Below are 24571 nucleotides of genomic sequence, written 5' to 3' on the forward strand. Positions count from 1 at the left end.
GACTTGTATCTACTACTTTCCACATGCTGTTATTCATTAATTCTGAATCTTTGATTTATTAGATTATACCTTAATCTTTGAAATTCCAAAATAAAATGAAATATCCTGATTAAGAATTTTTAGCAGTGATAATTTTGAATATTTTTTAAAACTATACCTCAACCCCATCTTGGAGAGTCTAGAAGTACTAGCATTTATTGTGCACTTACAGTGTGACAAGCACTGTGTTAAGCACCGCACATGGATTAAGTCATTTAATCTTCACAACAGTACTGTGGAGTGAAGTGACTATAAATATTTTCCTCATTTTTCAGACAAGGGAGTTGAGACAAGAGCACACAGCTAGCAAGTGGCAGAAGAAGGGTATGAATCCAGGCAGGCTGGCTCCAATGCCCGTGCTCTTAAGTTTGACTTCATTCACACTATGCTATGACTTCTCTGCTCTCTCCCAGTGGAGAATACTGCCTCTCCTGCCTTAATGGTTGTTCAATTGAGCTTCTTAAAACAGTGCTTCAGGATGCTTGAGGGTATTGTTGCTTATTCATCTTCTGTCTTGAGTACCAGGCACATACTGGGCGCTCAATTTTTTTTTTTTTTTAATAACGGTAATGAAGATAACACATGAGAAAATCTAGGTGACCTTGGGTATGGCTTTGACTTTTTAGATGCAACACTAAAGGCATGATCCATGAAAGAAAAATTGATGAGCTGCACTTCATTAAAATTAAAAACTTCTGCTCTGCAAAAGGAGGATGTTGATATTGGGGGAGGCTGTGCATGTGTGGGGAAAGAGGGTATATGGGAAATGTCTGTACTTTTTGCTCAATTTTGCTCTAAACTTAAAACTGCTCTAAAGAATAAAGTATTTTAAAAAGCAATGAAAAATAATTAACATTGTGCTCAGGAGGCTGCCAAATGGCTTGCAGAGATATAACTTCTATAGGAAATCATGGAAGGTAAAGGTAAACTGTTTTTCTATACTCATAACACTTCTGACACCAAATGTGGAGGTTTTCTACATCAAGCAATTCTGACACTAACTACCTGGAGTTAATGCAGACCTCATAGGTTAAGGGCTGAATCCCACAAGACTGCCCCCCGCTTCAGATGCCAATCGCAGGTCTAGATTGTCACCTGTACTTCTGGCAAACCAGCTATAAATTGGCTTCCCACGACCCCTTCCTTAGGTTTGATAATTTGCTAGAACATCTCACAGAACTCAGGAAAGCCTTTTACTTAGTATTACCAGTTGTGTAAAGGATACAACTCAGGAGTGTCCAGATGGAAAAAAGATATAGGGCAAGGTATGTGGAAAAGGACCTGGAGCTTCCATGCCCTCTGAGTGTGCCAGCCTCCCAGCACCTTGATGCATTCACCAGCCTGGAAGCTCTCCAGACCCCATCATTTAGGGTTTTTATGGAGGCTTCATTACATAGGCATGATTGATTACATTATTGGCCATTGGTGATGGATTAATGTTCAGATCCTCTCTCCTCCCTGGTGGTTGAGGGGTGGGGCTGAAAGTTCCAATCCTCTAATCACATGGTTGGTTCCTCTGGCAACCCACCCCCATCCTCTAAGAGTTACCTTGTGACATTAGCATAAGTTCAGATATGATTGAAAGGGGCTTATTATGAATAACAAAAGATACTCCTGTCACTCCTATCACTTAGGGAATTAGGAGTTTTAGGAGCTCTGTACCAAGAACGGGGGACGAATAGCAAATATATATTTCTTATTACAGTCATGTGTTGCTTAATGATAGGGATGCAAGTTCTGAGAAATGCATCATTAGGTGATTTCATCATTGTGCAAACATCATAGAGTGTACTTACACAAACCTAGATGGTATAGCCTACTACACACCTAGGCTATATGGAACTAATCTTATGGGACCACCATTGTACATGCAATCTGTTGTTTACTGAAATGATGTTATATGGCACATGACTGTATATCACAGTATCATGGAAGGCCTGTCCCCTCCAGGTTGGGTTAATTAGGGATGCCTTCTCACTGAAGAGTTTTGGCTTGAGTGGATTTATTGGGTAGACTGCAATTGGATTTAATTGTGAGTGTCTACAGCAAGAGATGAATCGAAGATGAAGTTGGTGGGGATGTTCATTGACAGGTTGGTATGAGGGTGGGAAGGCTGATGCATGTTTAATGCTATAAGAAAATTTTAGATATGGAAGAAATAATTTTGGTAGGTACCCTTAGTTTGCAGATGAGGAAGCTGAGCTAAGGAGTTAAGTAACTTGTCTGAGATCTGGTTAATGAGATCTGGGCCTGTCAGTGAACTTATGTTCTTCACTTTCTATGTCTATTGCCAATACTTCATTTAGACAGCACAAGTTAGTGAAATAATGTGACCTTTGTAACAGTTAACTAGTTATTGTTTTTTCAGCAAGTTACTTTTCTGAGGCTTAGTTTTCTCAGTTTAAATTGGAGAGGATTAAATGGATAAGAATTTTGAGATACCCAGGACATATAGGGGATCGATTCATGTTAATGTTTATTTTTTACTATCTCCTTAATGCCTAGACTGCTGGAATAATCTAACTGACCTTTGCTGTCAGTGACTTTCCTTTCAGTCTGACTGTATACGCTGCTACCATTATCCTGGGATTATTGTGCTCTCCTGCATGTGTACCTTCAGTGCTTTCCTGTTACCTCCCAAATTAATTTCTGACTTAGTATGATCTTAATTATCTTCTACCCCATTCTGTCATTTTCACTTTTTCTTCCATTAATTCCATACATACACCTTTTGCTCCAGCCAACTGTGCTATTTTATGTTTCTTGTATATTACTTGCAGTTTGCTTTACATTCATCTTAGGATCCTGCACAGAAGTGGATAAGTTCTCTTTGTCCTTCCGGATCTATTCTCCACCCTTCTCCACCTTGAGTGTGTCCATGGAGGCTGACTTGTGTGGATTGTGTCAGTAGTATCCTTGCTATCTGGTGTCTAGTTGGATTTCGCCAGTTGGAAGTTGGAGGTGTGACTAGAGTGTGAGATAGGAGTATTTGTTGTCGTCTCTCACTCCCTCTTTCCGTGCTCATGCTGGGTTGGTTGCTTCCTTCACCCAAAGGCCACACCTTCGGTCAGGTGGCCCTCTCTCTTCATCTACTTCTCCAAGTTCCTGTAACTGTTCCTTTCCTTTGCTTTTTCAGGCCCAGGGGTGGAAACAGCACCCCATTGTCGCTAGCCTGAGCGTGTTGCATTGTCTCTTGTTGGTTTTCCCAACCTTGCCAAACTGTAGTAAATAGTCCCTTTATTAAAATCTCTTCAATTATGCAGTGTGCCGTCTGCTTTGCTGGGATTCTGATTGATAAATGCTCTGTGGAGACGCAAGGCTCTGCCCAGAAGGGCCAGATGGAAGACAGCCTGACAAGAGGGTTTTGCCATTACTGCCTTGTTTCCGCATTTGATTCCTGTTGGGCTCTCTTCATATGTCTTCTTGAAGGGGGTTTGGACATACAGCCTCTGCCACAGCCTATTTGTATTCTTCTTGTTGCTTCTTATGTTATACCAAGTAATGTTTTTAAAAAACTTATTAATAAGATACATTAATGCTGAATGCATTTAAATCTATTGTAATTAGCATAAAACCATACAAAGCATATTCCATTTGTATCTCTCTTGGTTGGAACAAAATGGAAAATTTCAAGTTATTCTGAATGAATCATCATTATTTCAATAGTGGCCTGAAAATTCCAGCCATTTATAGCATTTGCTGTAGGAGATACCAGGTTATAATGAATTTAGGATTTTCTTCTGTACTATCTTGATAATTCAGCAAGATATGTAACTGAATCTGAGGGAACAAGTTTGGTTTTTAAAGGATTTACATTCATTTCTTTCTTTTAAAAATACTCATATGTACCTTTGTCTTAGTTTACATGGTCATTAAAACCTTTTTTTTGTGTGACAGCTCTGAAGGGAATATAAATCTGTATTTCTTCTGATACGTATATATGAAGTCCTCTAAACAAAAAAAATCTTTTAAAAAATTCTTATCTTTGTAAAAGATAGTCTGACGGATAACTTAAGACAAATGATTGCAAATAAATATTGCCTATTGAAATTAGAAAAATATTTTTACTATTAAGTCATATTTCTTCCCCAGTAAATCTCTAACAAAAGAGGTCTCTATTGTTATTAATTGTTTGTTATTAATATGTTTGCAGGTGTTTCATTCTGTCTAATTCCAAACGCCTCCGGTGTTGGTAATTCAAGACTTTCCTAGCATGGTACAATCTGCAAGTTTAATTGATTTTCTGTTTCCCCTAACTTCTCAGTAATTGATGCGATCTTGGATTAAACTGACCTAAATTCCCAGGGTACTTCACCAAACAGCTCTTTCTTACTTAACACATTGCTATTAATCTTCACTCTGTCAGATTTTGTACTTTGCATTTGATACTAATTCAGTGTATAACTCTTTGTACTTTGAGACTGGAAGGCAGAACTGTATCAAGTGTAGTTTTATCAGTGTTAATGACTAAGTAACCTCCCTACAAGGTCCAGTGGAGATTTACTTGAGGATGTTTTTCAAACTTAATGAGTAAGTGAATTGATCTTGGATGTGGAGCATGGTACATCTAGAAAAGTATTGGACTGCAAAAGCACATCTGCTTTTTCAGTATTTGCTTTTCAATAAAATAATTTTATTGATTTTCAAAATATGCTTTTTTGAAAGGACTCTTTTATTCATTCTCTCATTACGTGTAATCTCTGATACAGTTACTATAGTCTAAATATAGTGGAAAAAGCTGTGCATTTGTTTTAACTATTGGGAATACTTCCCAGTCTCAGTGGTGTAATTAAATAGGTGATAACTTCTACCTTCTAATAACGAAAAAGAGCCAGGAGTTTATTGCTGTTATTTATTTAGTTTTTTCCAAAGAGCCTGTTTAAGTTTATGTGCCATGTTAATATGTGATTACAGTTTGGTAACCATTGCATTTTGCTGCCTTCATAAATGCATCAGTTTATGTCCATTCTTATTCTCTCATATTTCTTTCCCCACATTAACAATAGGATTCTAAGTTTACTTATTTGTCCTCTATACTTCTATATACATTATTTCTAGAATGAATTTCTTTTTATTCATTGTATCTCTCTTAGATAACATTTTTCAGATCATAATAGTTTTAGAATTAAGAATTGGCAACTTTCTTTATGGTCCCAAACAGCAAAGTTCTACCACAGGACTTGAAGTTGATTTTTTATATCACTTTGTTCTATAAGGGCTGGTTTGGAATAATGGATGGAAAATGGTCAGAGAAACCACCATGTCATGTATTATCTGTATTTCTATAGCTTTATTAGCTAAATTATCAGTCCTGTTTCTAGGTACACACATACTGAGCAGCCTCTTATTATTTATCTGCTACAAAATATCCAGTAGATGCTTTTGAAAGAGTCTTCTTTAAACATTGTAAATGGTCATGTTTACTGTTTTTTTTAAAAAAATAAAAGTAATTAAGTAATTTTAAGTTTATCTAATATTTCTGTTTCATTAAAGCTTTAAAACTCAAATAAATGCTTAAATGTGTTCCCCAGGTAGATTCTGCTGCTGTATGATAGTTTCAGAATTGTTTTATATGTTTTTGGTTTGTCTTAAATTTAATTACACTGCTTTAGTGTGTTCATCACTTGCATTTCCTTTTCCATTCAAAGATGCATTTTCTGGGCCGGCCTGGTGGCTTAGCGGTTAAGCACTCGCACTCTGCTGCTGGCGGCCCGGGTTCGGATCCCGGGCGCACACCGACATACCGCTTCTCCGGCCATGCTGAGGCCGCGTCCCACATACGGCAACTAGAAGGATGTACAACTATGACATATAACTATCTACTGGGGCTTTGGGGGGGAAAAAAAAATAAATTAATTAAATTAAAAAAAAAACCCAAAAAACAAAGATGCATTTTCTTATGGTTTGAAACCACCTTTTATTATTAATGGAATTTATTTATATGAAGACTTGGGTATGTCATTAACGTTCGATTTCTCCATTCTAGGGTGGGGATGGGGAGCATAGTGTTGAATAGTTTGTAGGTTGATGATCTTACTGTAGTTTTCACATAACACACTGTTATAATGGGTCACTGGATTTGATTGTTTAAAACAAGGAAAGGAAATTACTTTTAGCTTGAACCTCTCAAGCTTCCCATGACCCAACCCTTCTGTTAGTGGTCCCACTGATCTGTCTGGTCAAGTAGCCCCATCCTTCCTTGTTTAAATATTAACAAGGACTTGCCTACTGTGAAATTGGGCTTATGTGTTAACTCTTGATAGTGCCTTGACCGATTGCATGAAGGTGAGACTACAAGTATTGTTGAATTCTCTAAAAATGTATTATTGTAGTCTAGATTTTTGTGAAAATTGTTAATGTAAAATAGTTTATAAAGTTTGAACAACCTGATTTTTAAGTTCATATGTTAACCATTTTCATGTCAGATATTTGATATTTTCAGATGTAACAGTTTCTGAGTCCCAAGGTTCTAATTTCTAATTTTTACTAAATAACTTTAGTAAAAATTGCCAAATAGGTCAATGAATCCTGTTTTGAGGCTCTCATAGAAAACATGAAAATTAATATAATTTTTTAAGAACTTTAATGTACTTTAAAAAAGAAGTTCTTTCATATGGTCTTCTTTATAACTAACTCTTAGAATTGGCATGTGGTACACTGCTTTTATACTCTTCATGCATGTTATACATGCTTTCTTAAGCATCTGGAAAAGTTTTAGTCTTCATTTAAACAATCTGCTATTTTCGTTTAGTAAAATGTAGTGAGAATAGTTGGGACTATAAACTTAGAGAAAATACTTAGCAGCTTCATTACATTTTTCAAATAGAGCATGAAGTTGTAGGTTAATTGTGGTATTTTCTGTCTTGGTTTGACTTTTTAAACACAATAGTAAATTGTATTGTGTTGGTAATTCTCATTTAGTACTTTAGAGCTGAGTTCCCCCAAAATAGAAATATAAAGTGGAAACCAGGTCATATTAGAGGTGCAGTATCTAAAACTTCAATAGCAAAATAAAATGTACATAAAAATTATCATCCTTGAAAAATTTATTAGAAAACAAAAATTTTTTGGTTAGTAAAATGATATATCACAGCCAAGTGAAAAAACTGACAATATAGAATAATTTGACAGCTTGAATGTGAGTAGACAAGAAATTTAAATCTGATTTTCTCTTTTTCTTGAAAATTTTGTTTGACAATTAGAAGAATTTACTTAATCAGACAGTTGTAAGATGTTGTTTATTAGGTGATGCCATTGACCTTTCCTTAGAAAACCTCATGTTGTTAGTAATTGTCATAGAGCAAGAATGCTTGATTGATTTTAACATTTTGTGTCTAACGTTTGGAGATGCCATCTTTTCTTTTAAAATTTTGTTCTGTAGCACTCTACAAAACATACAGCATGTATGTAGCAGCTATTTCTGAGACTGAGAGACAAAATACCAATTTCATTTACTTATTAGTTTGAGGGGGGGAAAAACTCATTTGCACAATCTCCAGTTACAATATCAACTATGGATGGATTTTTAAGTGGAAGTTTATCAGTACTACCGTTTTATAGCAGAGCATACATTTTATTGAGTAATAAAGAAACAGTTGAAATGTCTCTATAAAAGATGGTTTCAAACACATTAAATCTTTATTGTAACTCTGAAAATTCAAGTGCACCATTTCTTTAAGCTGCACTGAAGTCTGTTGCTGTGATGGATAAGAATCCTGGATTGAGAATATGAAGAGCCGTGTTGAGATACTTGGTTCTGCTGCTAACAATGTCGTGTTTAACGACCCAGACAACCTCATCAATTCTTAATTTCCTGAGTTGTAAATTGTGTGACATAGAAGGTCCCTTCAGCTCTGAAATTCTCGGAGTGTTTGAATCTGCAATATAAAACTGAGTTCTGTCATTAGAATGAGATGTTGACATTTTGGACAGTGATCTCTAGCAAAAGTTGTTAGAACGTGACTAGCTTTTTCTTGAATTCTGATCTCCATGTGCCGGGTTTTACTTTTTCTTTCCACATGTCTTCCTACTTAAAAATGAGGTTGAAGACGTTTGTGGCAGACATACCATGCATTTTTTTCTGTAGATCTCTGTGTTCTCCAGTGAAGAGAGTCTTGAGTAAAGCACAGTTCTCTGACTCCTTTGCCTTTACTCCATTCAGTTGTAATGCCATCCTGGGTGGTGATAGGCAATGTACTTCCCAGTGTTGCTTAAGAGTTTTATGCTTCTTTCAGGCAACTTCCATTTCTGCTCTGGGGCATGTTTATTTTCAGGACTTCGAGACAGGCAGTTTTGGTCTTGGTGACTGGGATTGCTGGGCAAAAAAATGTAATATGAGAGCATTTAATGTAAGGTGGGAACATCACCTGGAGCAGCAGTTCTCTTTCTGGGAGAGGAGTAGTAGCTGAGAGGGACTCCTAGCCAGAGGGGGAGTTGGCAGAGTGGTGTATCACCACCTGGGGAAGCTGAAGGTTAGAGAATCTGCCATGTGGCCCCTCGACCTGTTAAAGCCCGGTAAGGATCATATGACTCAGGTGTCCTGGGTTAGGAAAACAGCCATGGTTCTCTAAGCATGTATGCTTAGAGTTACCCAGGATCATGTGCATTTCCTGGCACACTATTTATGAAATTCTATCAGAATGCAAGTGAGTGATTTAATAGGGTGACCTGGAACCCACTTTACATATTTAAAAAATCATTTGCAAACTTGATTATTATCAGTGTGATTATTTGTGACCTATTTCCTAGTGCTCCTAGAGCTTTAAAAATAAATGGGATCTGACTTTAACTTACAGTGTTTGAAAGTTTTGAAAATCTCCTTGCCTTCTTGCTTTTGAGAAACGTCATTAGTGCTATAGGTCTTGATAGGATTACAGTTGCATTAATTATAGTAGCGACTGTAATTAACTTCTGTCTAGCTCTTTGTAGCTTACCCTTTTTGTGTATGTTAATTCATTTGTACTCCGTGGGAACCCTGGCATTACTGATTCTACAGTTAGGCAGCAATGTACTAAAATTTGAAACTTAGTCCTCTAATCTCATGTTCTTTTACGTTCTGGTAAGCTGTTTACCTTGAATGGAAGGAAATGAAAGTGAGACCCATTTGTTATTATTATTTCCTTCTCTCATGCCTGTTATTTAAGGTCACTGCTCACACGTTTCCAGTTCCCTTTCGTAGCCTCGCTTACACATTTTGTTCCTTTGATCTCTTTTTCCCTCTCCTTCCTTTCAGTTTTACTTGCCATTTTATTTTGTGCCAGCATAAAAACTTTTTTTGTAGGGAGTTAAAGATTTGTTATATTTTTTAAAAAATTCTGAATAGAATGTTTTAGTCTTACTTTGCTGTAAAGGTACTTAATTTATGAAATGAGTGAGTAAAAACAGTCCTTAACTATAAGCAACCAATAAAAAGCTAATCTAACCAATAAAAAGTTAAAGAGATTCTATAGAGAAAATTCTCTTGGGTGTCTTTTTTAAGGGTAATTTTTGAAGGTTTTAATGTGAAACATATTTTATATACTTTTTGCTGTCAAATGGGTTAGGTCAGGAAAATCCTTCTGCATTTTTTAAGGATATGGCCTATGTTCTAAATCCTAGTTTTGTATTTAGACCAGATAAGTATTGAAGCTATAACCAGAAGGATTTTGATGTAGGTAACTTTTAGTCTTTAACATTTCATAACCAACATTAATTGTAATTTCTTAAAATTAACTTTTAAAAATAATGTTTGATCAGTCTTTTGATTAAAACTAAGAGTGTATCTCAAGCCCACATAATTTCTACCTCTTAAACTATATTTAGAAGCATTTTCATTTTTGAAGGTGCGGTTTTTCACAGTGGGGCTCCTTCATGCCAAGTCTTAATAAATCTTCTCGGTGAAATCTGGTTTTAGCGATAGGCTGGTTTTAAGAAGTGGAAAATGGGCCGGCCCCGTGGCTTGGTGGTTAAGTGCGCGCGCTGCGATGCTGGTGGCCCGGGATCGGATCCCGGGTGCGCATCGAGGCACCACTTCTCCGTTCATCCTGAGGCCGAGTCCCACATACAGCAACTAGAAGGATGTGCAGCTACGACACACAACTATCCACTGGGGCTTTGGGGGGAAAAATAAAATAAATAAAATCTTTAAAAAAAAAAAAAAAAAAAAAAAACAAAAAAAGAAGTGGAAAATGAACAACAAGCAGTAATTCTAGCAAAGAACTATGCTGACTGTGTTAGTAGTGTTGTGTCCAAATGTACTGTGAAATATATATAGTCATGTATGTAAATTGTATCTTGCTTGCTCAGCCTCCCACACTACATTGTCACCTCTCCTTGAAGCCTTCCTGATCTTTCCCAGGAAAGTTGACCACTCTTTCATGGTGTCCCACTGTTCCTAGAAACATTGATCAGGCCGTCTCTGACACTTCATTCCCGTTACTTGTATACAAGTCTTTTCCTCGAGACCTTAAGTTCCTTTAGGGCACAAGTCAATGTGGTGACTTAGGACAGGATAGATTTTTTTTTGAGGGGTGTTGTATTTTAGGAGTCTTTATGTTGTATTAAATATTGATAAAATAATACTTCATACATACTTTATTTTTTAAGCTCATCTATAATATTGTGGAACTGTGGTTTCAGTTACGCATATGCATTAACATATAAATGCATATGTACATCCTCTTTGTTTTTCTTACGTTTCTACACTTATTTCATTGTCGCCATTTCTATAGGAGGACAATGATAACACATGTCACAAGGGGTTGAGGACTAACTGTGAATTTAAAGCCAGTAAGTAAGCTCCAGAGGCCCCCTAACCTCCTCCCATTGTGATTGCCTTTATACTGCCTGCTGTACAGATGTGTTAACTTATGATTGGAGATGAAATAAAATGTAGCAAGGACAGACAGGTATTTTTTAAGATCCATAGATGAGACAGTTCTCCAACTTCCTCTGCTTCTCCTCTCTCCTCTGTGACACTTTATGGTGGCTTGAGTTGAATAACAACGGGAGGAAACTTGAAATTTTCATTCCTGATTGCTAGTGGGAATTTGAGCTTCAGTTTTTAAAAGTTAAATGTGGCTTTCAAGTTCCTTGTGTCTTGTTTTTTACTGTTGTTGTTTTATAGCAGCTTGAATGCCATCTCTGCTTTCATCACCTGGTTGCAGCAATTCGGGGAATATAGGTTTGAGCATGAGCAATGATTAAGTTCTCTGTTGCTGCCATGGATGCTTTACATATTGAAACTGAAGCATACATAGCTTTATTGCTGCAAACATTAAAGCTTTGGAGCTATTTAAGAAATTTAGAATTTAAGAGAGCCTATGGTAGCAAGACAGCCAATGACCTGAGGAGTTCTTTTAAGGGTCAGTACTAATGTGGAGTTATTGACGTGGGACTGCTTTGACTTTTGAGTGCTTTGATATACACTGATTTATGTGAAGAATAAATTGGCACCACACAGATCTCCTGCCACTGTCATAAAAGGTATATCCACTTGCAAAAGATGTAATTAAACATAAAATTAAATGCTTATGGCAATTTGCCCCCAGAAGGTGTCTCCATTAAGGTAAGAAGACATTTTGCTTATGTGGATTATTTGTTAAATGTATTCTTTGTTTGCTATGATGACCTTAAAATAATTGTCATTGTTAGCTGTACCAGCAGTGCCATACAAATGGAAGAAAAAATTGCCTATGAATGTTCCATTCCAACAAATGTTTTCGTCTTACCATCTTCCATACGTAAATTTCATACATACAGTTGTAGATCATACATAAATTTCACATTCTTTTTTGTTTTTTTGTGCAACAGGAGTTTTGATATTAAATAATCCTCAAACTTCTAGGGATTAAAACTTTGTATTATGACCTTATCTTAGCTTCATCTCCAGCCCACCTGCCTGTCAGGTAAGGTGTTGGCTCCTTCATGCTTTGTTAAACTCTGGAAGCTCTCGCTGGTAACATCAGTACCTTAGTGGGCTCTCTTCACTTACACTTTGATTTGTACTTTGAATTCTGTCGTTTTGGACAATTGATTCTTATCATTCTTTTCTTATTTTAATATCTTTTTCTAGGTGTCATTGTTCTAGTTAACATTTTAGATTCTTCATACTTGCTGAAATCTTAATAGCTAAAATTGGAGTTTCAATTGTATTGATCTTGTGTTTTTGAGTCAGTTCTAGCATTTCACATAAAGTTTTCAACCTAGACTTGTGACAGAGCTGCTTCTTCCGTTTAATCCAATTTCTTTGTTTGACTTTGCTTTCTTCTTCTAAAACGAAAATATTTCAAGGGAGGGTCACATTTTAGTGTGAATATCAGTGCATGCTTGCTTTCTTGAGAAGTGCCTATATATGAGGAATGACACTGAATGGAGTGGAGAGAAACTTTTGGCTACATTTTTGTTTTTCTTTGTAGTTAAGTAGTTAAAAATGCTTATGAAGGATATGTCAAGTAATAACTCCAAACATTTTGTAGAAAAACAGATTAAATTGAGCATGCCCTTCTGATATTCTTTTTTTGTGTGTGTATGAGAGGAAGATCAGCCCTGAGCTAACATCCATGCTAATCCTCCTCTCTTTGCTGAGGAAGACTGGCTCTGAGCTAACATCTATTGCCAATCCTCCTTTTTCTTTTTTTTTGCCCCAAAGCCCCAGTAGATAGTTGTATGTCATAGTTGCACATCCTTCTAGTTGCTGTATGTGGGACACGGCCTCAGCATGGCCGGAGAAGTGGTGCATCGGTGCATGCCCGGGATCCGAACCCTGGGCCGCCAGTAGCAGAGCACGCTTACTTAACCACTAAGCCGTGGGGCTGGCCCTGATATTCTTAAATAATACTCGAATTGATGTGACCAGATTTACTTATGTGAGAATTGATGTCTGCAGTACATTTACTTTTTTTCCCCTTTTTCTTGAATTTTCTACCAATCTTCTCCTACCCTCTGCCCCCAGCATTGTGTTGGATTGCTTTACTAGGAAGTTTTCCAGCAGGCCAACCCAGAGGTTAGGGTTCAGACAGGTCTTCTGAATGTGTAGTTAATAGGGCTGAATTTGTGTTAAGTGAGAGCAGTTAGTAAGAAGAGATCAAGAAAACTTGGCATGGTGCCTCTCTGGTGGTGGTAGAGGTGGGTGGTCACATATTAATGGTCTTTAAATGAATGGCCCTTAAAATTAGGTAGGATGAATAAAGTATTGAAGGAAAGTCTGGCTGTTTATAGAGCCTTTAGAAGGAAAAGAAATTAAAGGGGAAAAAAATAAACAATAGGAATCTGAGTTGCCAGATCACTGGTGCTTCTGTAATATGTAATGATATTCTAAAGCTCGTTTGTACAACCCAATTTAGCTTTGAGAACCAAAGGAGGGAATATTGGTTTCTGTGTAGAAACATAATTTGATTAATAAATACATATTTTGTAGTTGGTTCTATTTCTGTCACTCAATATATGTGCTTATATTCCAGAGGTTGATTCTTTTTTCTTTGTGAATGACCATTATAATTCGCTTCCTTACATGTCGACCGACTGGGCTTTCTAGTATATGTGGGTGGGATGTTTTCGCTCAGCTCTGATAATGTTCACTGCAGTTAACACTCTGGAATTTGGAAAAGATTTTTTGCTCCTCAAGATCCATAAACAAAATTGAATATTGATTCAACTAGTATAGCAATTATTGTACAAAATATGCCTATTTTTGTTCACATAGATGAATTGTGAAATTGACAAATATTATGAATTTACAAATATGCGTGTAATAGTGAATTATATAAAAACAACTAGCTTTTGGTTCAAAATTTTTTAATATATAATAATTTTAATAAAATGGTCTAGTAACATTCTTCAGTGGATTAGATCAAATGTAAAAACCAGCACAAAATCCGGGTTTTGTAGCTGTTTTATAAATAACTGCTGAAAGCCTCAGGCTTAAAATTAAATTTGATTTTTAACAGGGCTGAATTTTATGTGGCACTTGGAAGTAGCAACTTAGAGAGATGTTTATTAAAAATGGCTAATAAACCCACCAAGATACATTTGACCACTATTTAGAGGAGATGAAATGTAAATTTACATTTAAAATGGAAAATATAAAAGATCTCAGAAATATAATGTTTGAGTATGTCCCATTCTACATATAAGGCAATCTTCCGTTTTCATCTGGGTATTAAAATTGCATATTTCTGTTTTAATCACTTTACATCTTTATCACTCTCTCCTCAGTGATTTCGTGTTATTATCAGTTGATCTGGTCACACTGTGCATCATTCTTCCCATCCGTTCCTATTAATACTTCTTCCTTTAATTTCTTATTCACATGCGATTGAAATGATGTAAAAATTGATATTGTCACTCTATTTTTCTTTCCAACTCTGTTGTTCTGCTGTCTTTTTTCACTCCCTTTCTCTTCAATCTAGCCAAAAAGGTGGTGAAATTTGCAGTAGTCACAAAATAAGTTAGTACTCATTGAGCAGCCATTCTTTTTCCATCACGGTGTTAGGCATTGATGGCTAACCAGGCGGGATCAAACAAAGAAGCAATGTATGAGTGTGTATTTGTGGGTCTTGCTTCATGGTCCCTTCCTAAGTATAGCATGTTCATTCTGAGCATAAATTTGCTCCAGAAATTTCGTTTTTACCTTTCACATCTTTGCGCCCTCAGCATGTTTTCCTCTTCCTGAGTCCTTGTTTCCTCTCCTTGGTGTCCCAAAGACATGCCTTCTTTAAGACTTCTTTTTCAGATTTATTCTTTATTCTGTCAAATTTCAGTTTGTTTTAGATGGTAACAATATTGATAGCTGCACATATAGTAGGTAATGATTTGCAGTATCTGTGTTTATTCTATGGTCTATAGATTTAAGGAGTCAATTTGAAACAGAATTCTGTTTGCAAAAGGATTTTTAAAAGAGATAGTATATAGCAAATAAAAGTTTTATTCTGCTAGTCCATTTTTTAAAAAATAATTGTTCTGTGGTTGAATTCCCTTCCTTTCATCTTTGGTCAAATATAATGAAGGATTTTTTATGTTATTTCCTAGTGTGTTTTTAGTGTACTATAGTTTTCAATTTAAAAAAAAAGCAGACTATTGTTAGGTCTGCTGCTCTTTAATGAATCACTGGATTGGAAAATAACTCATTATATCATCAGGCAGAGATACAGTCCTTTATTTGCATGTAGATAGTGAAGATGAATAATTTATCAAATGTTATTAGTGCAAGCTGCATATTACTGAAGTCTCAGCAGGATATAATGAAATTTGTCTCTGCTAGAATGAAAATAGCATGCCTTTGCATAGTCATTATTGAACTTTTGGCATCTCTCAGAGAACTATTATGTTATCGTGCCAATCTTGCTCACCTCTTCATTAACTGGACTTTTGATTGAAGAGTTGAACTTATCTTGAAAATCTGTGAAATCTGGTATGCCAAATGCTTGTTTGAGTCTAGCTATGTTTCTCCATGAGAGCAAGAATTTCCAGAATGAATGAAGTGCTTGATGTTTCTTATTAAAGTGATTAGTGCAAAAAACGCTGTGACTGATGGTTTTATTACTTCTGGTTATGAAAAGCTGTCTATACAGGAGATGTTTAAGCAATATATCTTTCTGAAATGAGGGGTGATGAAACGTATGTAATTGCTTAGAATCTTATATTTGCATTAATTACGTTTTTGAAGTTATTTTAAATAATTGCTTTTAAAAAGTTGGCTTTGATTTGTTTGTGGCATGATTGTGTGAGGAGATCAACAAATCTCCCCACAAGCAACAATAAAGCTGGACAAATGGTCAAAAACAAACCATTCCAGCTCTCTGGAAATTGACTAAAAGCATTCAGCAAATTGAAAAGTGTTTATTCATGAAAACAACTGAACTTTGGATAAGAACAGTGTGAGTCTGTGGTGTTTGTGCCTGGGCTACTCCCATTTTCCTTTCCCAGCTCTGTGGGCAGGGTTGTTCAACCAGGGCAGAGCAGGCTGTGAAAACTTTCAGCTTCACTGCTGCTCCCAAGATGGCTCAGTTGATTTGGAGAACTGTCAGTTAAAGTGCAGATTTTTATGGCAAGCGACGGGGAGGATCTGTGGCTCTACCCACTTGAAGTTGCAGGCTGTTTGGCACAAGCAGTAGAGAGGCGGACTAGCCATGGATTTAACAGAGACTTCTGGGAGGTGAGACAGAGATAGGATGCATGATAAGTTTCCACAGACCTTAAGTTGACTGGAGGTTGTGCACATGCACAGCAGAGACTGCAGTGGCCCCAATCCATCCACACTTATCTGCCTGCTGGAGCCTGCCTGCACATCCTGAGAAGGTGGGAGAGGACCCAGGAAAGCCCAGGAGAAAGTAAAAGACGGGGCAGACTTGAAAATGGCCCTAACTTTGAGTGCCCTCATCGGCTCATAGGCAGATCCATCAGCACATAGTAGGAATCTTACTGGTTAAAGGTGTTTGAGCAAATATGTGACCAGTCTTTGACTTAACAAAAAGCTATGCAGATATAGAGTTGACTGCTGGGAAGTTATGCTTTGGGTGGGGTTGGGGGTGGGAATAAGAGAGATCAATGACCATTCATTCTGGAGAGACAAATTTTTTAGATTTAGTCCAGGTAAGTTACTAAATAAAATCAACAACCTTTGGGGAGAAATCTGAATTGAGAGTTGCTACAATTTATTACCTAAAATTTTCAGTATTCAAGAAAATATTATGATGCATGCACAGAAACCAAGTATAACCATATTCAGGGGGAAAAAAAAGCAGTCAGTACAGATTGTCTTTGAGTGACCAAAAATGTTGGATTTAGCAGACAAAGCTTTCAAAGAACGAAGTGAAACCATGTTAAAAGCGTTTAAGAAAAGGATGATGACAGTGACTTGAATGCAGAATCACAAAAAGATAAAAATTATAAAAAAGAACCAATAGGAAATCTGGAGTTGAAATGTACAGTAACTGAAATGAAACATTAGAGGGGCTCAGGTGCAGATTTGAGATGGCAGGAGAAAAAAGTAAATTTGAGGATAGACCAAGAGAAATTATCCAATCTGAAGAACAGAAGAGAATTGAAAAGGGCCACAAAGTCTTGTGGGAATACATTTAGCTCACCAACAAGTATGTCATGGGAGTCACAGAATAAGAGGATACAGAAAAAGTACAAAAAAACCCAGTTTTAAAACAGTACTGGATGAAAACTTCCCAAACTTGTTGAAAAACATTACTTTATACATCCAAAAAGCTAAATGAATCCCATGTAGGAAAATCACAGAGATCCACAGCTAGGCACATCATAGTCAAATGGTTGAAAGACAGAGCATAAGAGAGAAATGACAGCATAAGAGAGAAATGACACGTTATGTACAGGGAACAACAATAAGATTAATAGTTGACGTCTCATCAGAAGCAATAGAAGTCAAAGGCAGTGGAATGATATCTCAATACTCAGAACAGAACTGTCAACTAAGAATTCTATATCCAGCAAAAATATCCTTCACAAATGAAGCAAAATGAAGACATTCCCAAATAAACAAAGCATTTGTTGCTAGCAGGCTTGCTTTACAAGAAATACTAAAGAAAGTTCTTCAGGCGGAAAGGAAGTGGTACCAAATGATAATTCCCAGGAAGAAAGGAAGGGTGCTGGAAATGGTAATTATGTGGCTAAATATAAAGTACCCTATAAATGTGTATTTTTCACATTTTTCTCTTCTTTAAAAAAACATACAATTGTATGAAACAACAATTATAGCACTAGATTTTTGGGTTTATACAGGTATATATAAATATGTGTGACAAGAAGAGCATGAAGGAGGAGGAAGGAAAAGAAATGGCACTGGGACAATTGAATATCCATATGTAAAAAAATGAACTTAGACCTTTACTATATACAAAAAGTAACAAAGTGGATCCTAGACCTAATTACAAGAGCTAAAATGATAAAATTTCTAGAAGAAAATGTAGGCAAAATCTTTGTGCCCTTGGGCTAGGCAAAGAGTTCCTAGATATGGCACCAAAAGCATGAGCTCTAATAGGAAAAATTGATAAATTTAATTTCATTAAATTAAAAAGCATTTACTTTTTAAAAGATACCATTATGAAAGTGAAATTATAAGCCACAGACTGAGAGAAAATATTTGCAAACCATATATCTGCTAAAGGTTTTGTAACCAGAATATATAAAGAATTTTACAACTCAATAATAAGACATATACTCCAATTAAAATGTTGGCAAAATACTGAAGTAGACATTTGTATTAGTGAGGGTTCTGTAGAAAAACAGAACCAATAAGGGGTGTGTGTGTATGTATAAAGAGATGTATTATGAGCACTTGGCTCACACCATCATGGAGGCTAAGAATTCCCACTGTCTGCTGTTGGCAAGCTGACGACCCGGAAGAGCTGATGTGTAGTTCCAGTCCAAGTCCAAAGGCCTGAGAAGCAGGAGAGCTGATGGTGTAAGTTCCAGGTGTGCAACTGGGCAGGCACGAGACCCAAGAAGAACTGATATTTCAGTCTGAGTCTGAAGGCTGGAAAAGGCCAATGGCCCAGCTCAACAGTCAGGCAGGAGGAGTTACCTCTTACTCAGCCTTTTTGTTCTATTCAGATCTTTGATTGATTGGATAAGGCCTACCAATGTTAGGGAGAGCAGTCTGCTTTACTCAGTTTACTGATTCAAATGTCAACTCATCCAGAACCCACCATCACAGATACACCCAAAATAATGCTAAATGTCTGGGTGCCCTGTGGCCTAGTTAAGTTGATAGATAAAATTAACCATCACAACATTTTACCAAATGAGACATACAACTGGCTAATAATCACATGAAAAGGTGCTCAACATTAATCATTATGGAAATGCATATCCATTCAAACTGCAATAATATATACCACCTCATACCCACTAGAATGGCTGTGGTCAAAAAAAAGTTACAACATGAGGTCTTGGCAACGATGGGGAGAAACTCAAACCCTCATACATTGGTGGTGGCATATAAAATGGTTCCACCACTTTGGAAAACAGTTGCTTACAAAGTTAAATATGAATTTACCACATGACCCAGCAGTTCTGTTCCTAGGAATCTATTCAAGAAAAATGAAAACATATGTCTACACGAAGACTTGTATTTGAATATTCATAGAAGCATTGTTACAATAGGTATTAATTGGAAAAAATCCAAATGCCTATCAGCTGATCAACAGATTAACAAAATGTGGTATATTTGGTATGAGAGTAGGATGGACTATAAATAAGCTTGAGGGAATTTTGGGGTGATGGAAATGTTCTAAAACTGGATTGTGACGATTGTACAACTGTATAAGTTTATTTAAATCATTGAATTATATACTCACAATGGGTGAATTTTATAGAAAGTATATCAATAAAGTTATTAAAAAATATGTATATAAAGAGCAAATGACAAAGTCAGTATGGAAAATAATAATTGGAGAATCTGAAGGAGATGGGAATTCTTTATACTATTTTTCTAGTTTTCCATAGCTCTGCAATTAATTCAAAATTTCAAATTTATAAAAATTTTAATGGCTCCTAGAGGTGGTCTGATTTCTTTTTGTAATTTTTTTCTAAAAATAAGCTCAAGAACTTTTGTTGTTCTTAAAAGTCCAATCCTAAAGTATCATTTTATCTTAGCTTTTTTATTCTTTACTTCTTTGATTTACTGTTTGCTTTGAACAGATAATCTGCTTTTGCTTTTTTTTTTCCCTATAGTGCAGTTAGCCTGCAGGCCCAGGACCCAAGTGAGCTCTTCCTGCTTCATACACTTATCTAGTCTATGCTGGGAGCATTCATACTTTGTAGAATGACATTCTGAGGATATTTCTGTTTCTCTCATCTGTGCAGTATAAATGTACAACTATTATAAGCAAAGCACTTTTGACTATAGGACGCGAACACAGCTGTTTTTCCCTTTGGCAGTATTTCTTAGGTTCAATGATCACATCTTCTCTAGGTTGTTTTGTTTGTTTTCATAAAGGAAAAGGTAAATGCAGGTATTAACACATTTGTTGAGAACAGTAAATTCGAGTGAAGTTGTGTGACTCATGCTAATGTCTATTTCTATGTTTTACTTGAAGGTCACTCTGTGAGACTGCTGGGTCAGAAAAAGGATAATGGAAAACGATTGGGGGGAGCACGATTGGATTTGCCAAAGATTAGGAAGAATCCACTGATAGAAATCATTTCCATCAATACTGGGTAAGCTTCTCTCAAACTTACTCATAAAATATTCGGCATACTCCATGAATTCAGTTTTTCTCCTGGCCATCTGACATGGAAAAGTAGTTGAATATTTTCGTGAGAAAGAAAAATCAAAAAGCTCTGAAGCACATGAATATGGTTCCCTCTAAGACGTTCCCTGTGTGCAGATTACACTTCTAGTTGCAGCAAGGTTTTATATCTTTGATTAATTCTTTACTTCTCCTTTTTGGTAATAAACATGGATTTCATTTTCCAGCTATGTCCTTGGTTAAAATCTTCTAAAAGAGTACTTCATTCCGTGGAGTGGTTAACACCCCATCGTCTTGGACTATTTTTTCAATAGGGTTATAGTAAATATTGCCAAGATACTAACCGTGTTTTGATTATCAACTATCTGAAATGCATATTTTAAAATGTTACTCTTACAAGCTTTAAACTGAAAATAAACATTGTGACTGAATATCAAGTACTCTTAATTTCCACATCAGTCTGAAGTTCTGCCTGACTATAACTCTTGATATAATTATTCATACTTGGTTTTATTTGCAGTTATTGAATTTGGTTCCTTTAATTATGACTCCATCTGAAAAAGTTACTTATTTCCCACTTTAATCTGTGTTATTGGAGTCTGAAAGTTTGATGAAACCAAGGCCTTCTATTCCTTATGTCACAGAGTCCCTCTATTTGTACAGCTGCCTCGTATTTCCCACAGATTTAAGCTGTCCTGCTCCATTTTGATTTCATCTTTCTTCTCTTTAAAAATTGTTGTCCTTCTGTCCTTTGCTTTCTTCATGCTATTTCTCGTTGAGAGCAGTGAATTTATTTTTCCTTCTCCACTGTCTTTCTACCTCTCTCTAAGTCAGCGGCTTCATTTCCCCCTGCACTATTGCAGCTATGTTGTCACTAGTCACCTTGTCTCTAGTCCTATCACCTTCTGGTTAATCCTGCATGCTGCTGCCAAAGAGTAGGGAAGGTTGAGGAAGACATTTGTTTTTTCCCTAAAAGCCCATGGGGACTTTCACTTGACTTGGTAAATTTGTCCTGGACCAACGTCTGGCCTTGAGTGTTGAAGATTCAGAAACCTGGACCCATCAAGCTCAGAGACCAGTGATTAAATCGGAATTTAACAGTGAGAAGTGTAGATGTCACGTTGACTGGACTACCTAGTATTTTCCCTTGAGCCTGAGCCAAATTATAAGTGTAACGCTGGTTACTGTTCCCTCTGTCTCGGTTATTCTCCTCCTTCCTTCAGATATTGCACTGTGGTCTTTTTTGTTTGTTTGTTTTGTTTTTTTTAAAGATTTTATTTATTTTTTGCCCCCAAAGCCCCAGTAGATAGTTGTATGTCACAGCTGCACACCCTTCTAGTTGCTGTATGTGGGACTCGGCCTCAGGATGGACAGAGAAGTGGTGCCTCGATGCGCACCCGGGATCCGAACCCGGGCCGCCAGCATCGCAGCGCGCGCACTTAACCACCAAGCCACAGGGCCGGCCCACACTGTGGTTTTTTTGATTGCTGAATTCCTGTATAAAATTGCAGCATCCTTACATTTTCTCTCCTCCATATTTGTCTTCTTTTCCTCTGTAACACTTCTCACCATTGAAATAAACATCTGTTCATTTATATTGTAATTGTCTGTCTTGCCTCACTGGCATGTAATCAGCTTTATGGTGGCAAGGAATTTTAACTCTCTTATTTACCATTGTATCCCTAGTACACAGAAGAATGTACACAGTAGGGATTTAATACGTATTTACTTACTGAATGAATGAATCATTGAGTTATATAATTTGAACGTTTAATGGGATTGTGTTAAATTCTCTTCACACTACAGACTGCATTGCCAGTTGTACAATAATACCTGGTGTTTAGCTAAGCATACTTTCTCCTGAACAATGTCTTTAAAGGGACAAAGTCAAAACGTTTCTGAGAACCATATTTTTTTTTTTATATGCAGGACTAATCAACCCCTTTTTGGCTAGACACATTCCTTTAAGTATATTAATGTTTTCGGGTCTGTCAAACCTTATTAGGATCCATTTGGTCTCTTCAAGGTAACTTTGCAGCTACCTTTGACCTACTGAGTGTCGATTTTAACTGTTTGTTTCCAAAGGTGCTTTATTTTTCTAGTCTATATGTACTTCTCCATTGTGTCACTTCCCACCTCACACTCCAGTATTTAGTCATACTGAACTACATGAAATTCTCAAGCTCAAGGTTCTTTTCTATCGTCAGGCCAGACACAATTCTATGAAATGTATATTTTTTCTTGTATTTAATCCTCACAACAGCCTTATGAGATTTTTTAATAGATGAGGAAACTAAGGTACAGAGAGGTTAAGTGACTTCACATTGTTATGCAGTTAGTAAGTGACTGAGACATATCTATTAATTCCTGTCAGATACTTTTGTCGCTTCAAAGGAGCAAGGGATTGTATCCATTGTGGTCAACAGAGAGGGATTTTGTGGGAGCAGAATAATCTTTGCATTGTAGTGACATTTGAAATAGGCCCTGAAAAATAGGTAACTGGAATTTTGATAATTATGTATGGAGATGTATTTGATTTCTATTGCTGTTGTAACAAATTACCACAAACTAGGTAGCTTAAAACAACACAAATGTATTATCTTATAGTTCTAGAGGTCAGATATCTAACACAGGTCTTCCTATGCTAAAATCAAGGTGTCAGCAGGCCTGTGTTCTGTAGGCTATTGGGGAGAATCTGTTTCTTTTCTTTTTTTGGCATCTATAGGCCACTCACATTCTTTGCTCCTGGTCCCCTTCTTCTATCTTCAAAGCCAGCAACATTGTATTTCTTTGTGTCTTTCTTCCATGGTCACACGTCCCTCTGACTTTGTCTCTCTCACTCACTTGTAAGTGATTACATGGGGCCCACCCAGATAATCCTGGATACCCTCCCTATTTTAATGTCAGCTGATTAGCAACCTTTATATCATCTACAAGTTTAATTCCCATTTGGCATGCAAGATTCCAATGGTTAGGTTAGATATGAAGAGAAAATTGTAGGTAGAGAAAAGAATGAATAAAGACATGGGATTGGACCATGTGAATTGTCTATGAAGAAGATAATTTTATCCAGTTTATCTGGAGTTTTCAGTATATGTATGGAAAAGTAGGATAAATTATCTTTTGTGTGAAGAATCTAGTTGTGCCTCGATGAGAAATTACACTTAATTCAGGTGGTAAAGGAAAGGAGAGCCACTGAGGTCTGGAACAGAGGTGAGAAATAATCATAGCTAGACATTGGGAAGATTATTCTGGTACCACCTTGTAATGTGGGTTGGTGTTAGAAGGTAGATACGGGGAGACCACTTAGGAGGCCATTATAGCAACCCAGCCAGGAAGGATTGAGAGCCTGAGTGGTAATTTTGGGAATGAAAAGTGAGGGTGGCAGAATTGTGTAATGGTTAATAAGATGGGCTTTGGCATACTCCCGGGGAGTTATTTGTAACCATGGATTTGGAAGTTCCAAAGAATAGTGGAAGATAGAAATATAAGCCTGGAAAGAAGCTTTAGTTGGAGGAGTAAAAGTGAATGAGGTCACTGAAGGTGAGTGGTCAATGCCTGTCTATAGGAAATAGGAGACAGAGGAGTTATATGTGAAGTAGAAGTTGTCAGACATGAAGGTTTTATGAATATGGAGTGTCATATTATCAATTGCTTTGGACTCCTTAAGGAGAAATAATGCTAGGATAGGTGAAGCATTTCGGAAGAGTGGGAAAATTAGAAACCAGGTTAGAAATTACTTTACCAGGTTAGAAATTACTTTTGCTACAGGAGGATTACTCTTTGGAGGAGTTCGACTATAAAATAAAAGAGGTGGTCTTTGAAAATAGAAATGTTTTTCTGTCTAAGCTTGTTTAGAGGCAGAGGAGTAGGGATTAGAAATACATTGACAGGAGAAACATTGGTAGGAGAAAGGTAAGCATTGGAAGGGTAGAGGGACACAGAGATAGGAGTAAAGGATGTAAGTGTAAGTGTAGAACTAATCAGTTCATTTTTCTTAAAGGTCTTGACCAAATTAATTTCGAGAAAGCTGTTCAGTTTCGTGATGCTGTCAGGCAAAATGGAGGGTGGAGTGTTCAGTGTCATGTCCCTTTATGTTTTAGTTAATATACTACAGTCTGTTTTTGATGACAGTGACTTGAGATACTATACTACCAGTTCTTGATCGAAATATCCCCCACCGCTTTCTAGTGTTTGTCAATTTTCTTCTTCTTTCTCTTCCTCCCTTTGGTGGTGCTATTCAGTTGATATTCTATTCTATGTATTTTTTATAAACTGGAGGCTGTATCTAATGTTAGATTCTAATTTAATGTTTGGCCAGAAATAATCTGGTTTCT

At 36.6% G+C, this 24571-nt stretch overlaps 1 protein-coding gene across 6 annotated transcripts in view; it reads left to right on the plus strand.

Annotated features, from left to right (window-relative positions):
• Positions 1-24571, plus strand: part of CDKAL1 (CDKAL1 threonylcarbamoyladenosine tRNA methylthiotransferase) — a 657675-nt gene that overhangs the window by 179127 nt on the left and 453977 nt on the right. For all 6 annotated transcript variants that reach the window (XM_087438080.1, XM_014788718.2, XM_087438079.1 and 3 more), the window contains one exon: positions 20082-20202. In XM_087438080.1, the coding sequence (XP_087294206.1) occupies positions 20082-20202 (121 nt within the window). The remainder of the gene's footprint in view (positions 1-20081; positions 20203-24571) is intronic.

Source organism: Ceratotherium simum, chromosome 13 (genome assembly GCF_057802395.1).
Source record: "Ceratotherium simum simum isolate JZ-2026a chromosome 13, ASM5780239v1, whole genome shotgun sequence".
Lineage (NCBI taxonomy): Eukaryota > Metazoa > Chordata > Mammalia > Perissodactyla > Rhinocerotidae > Ceratotherium > Ceratotherium simum.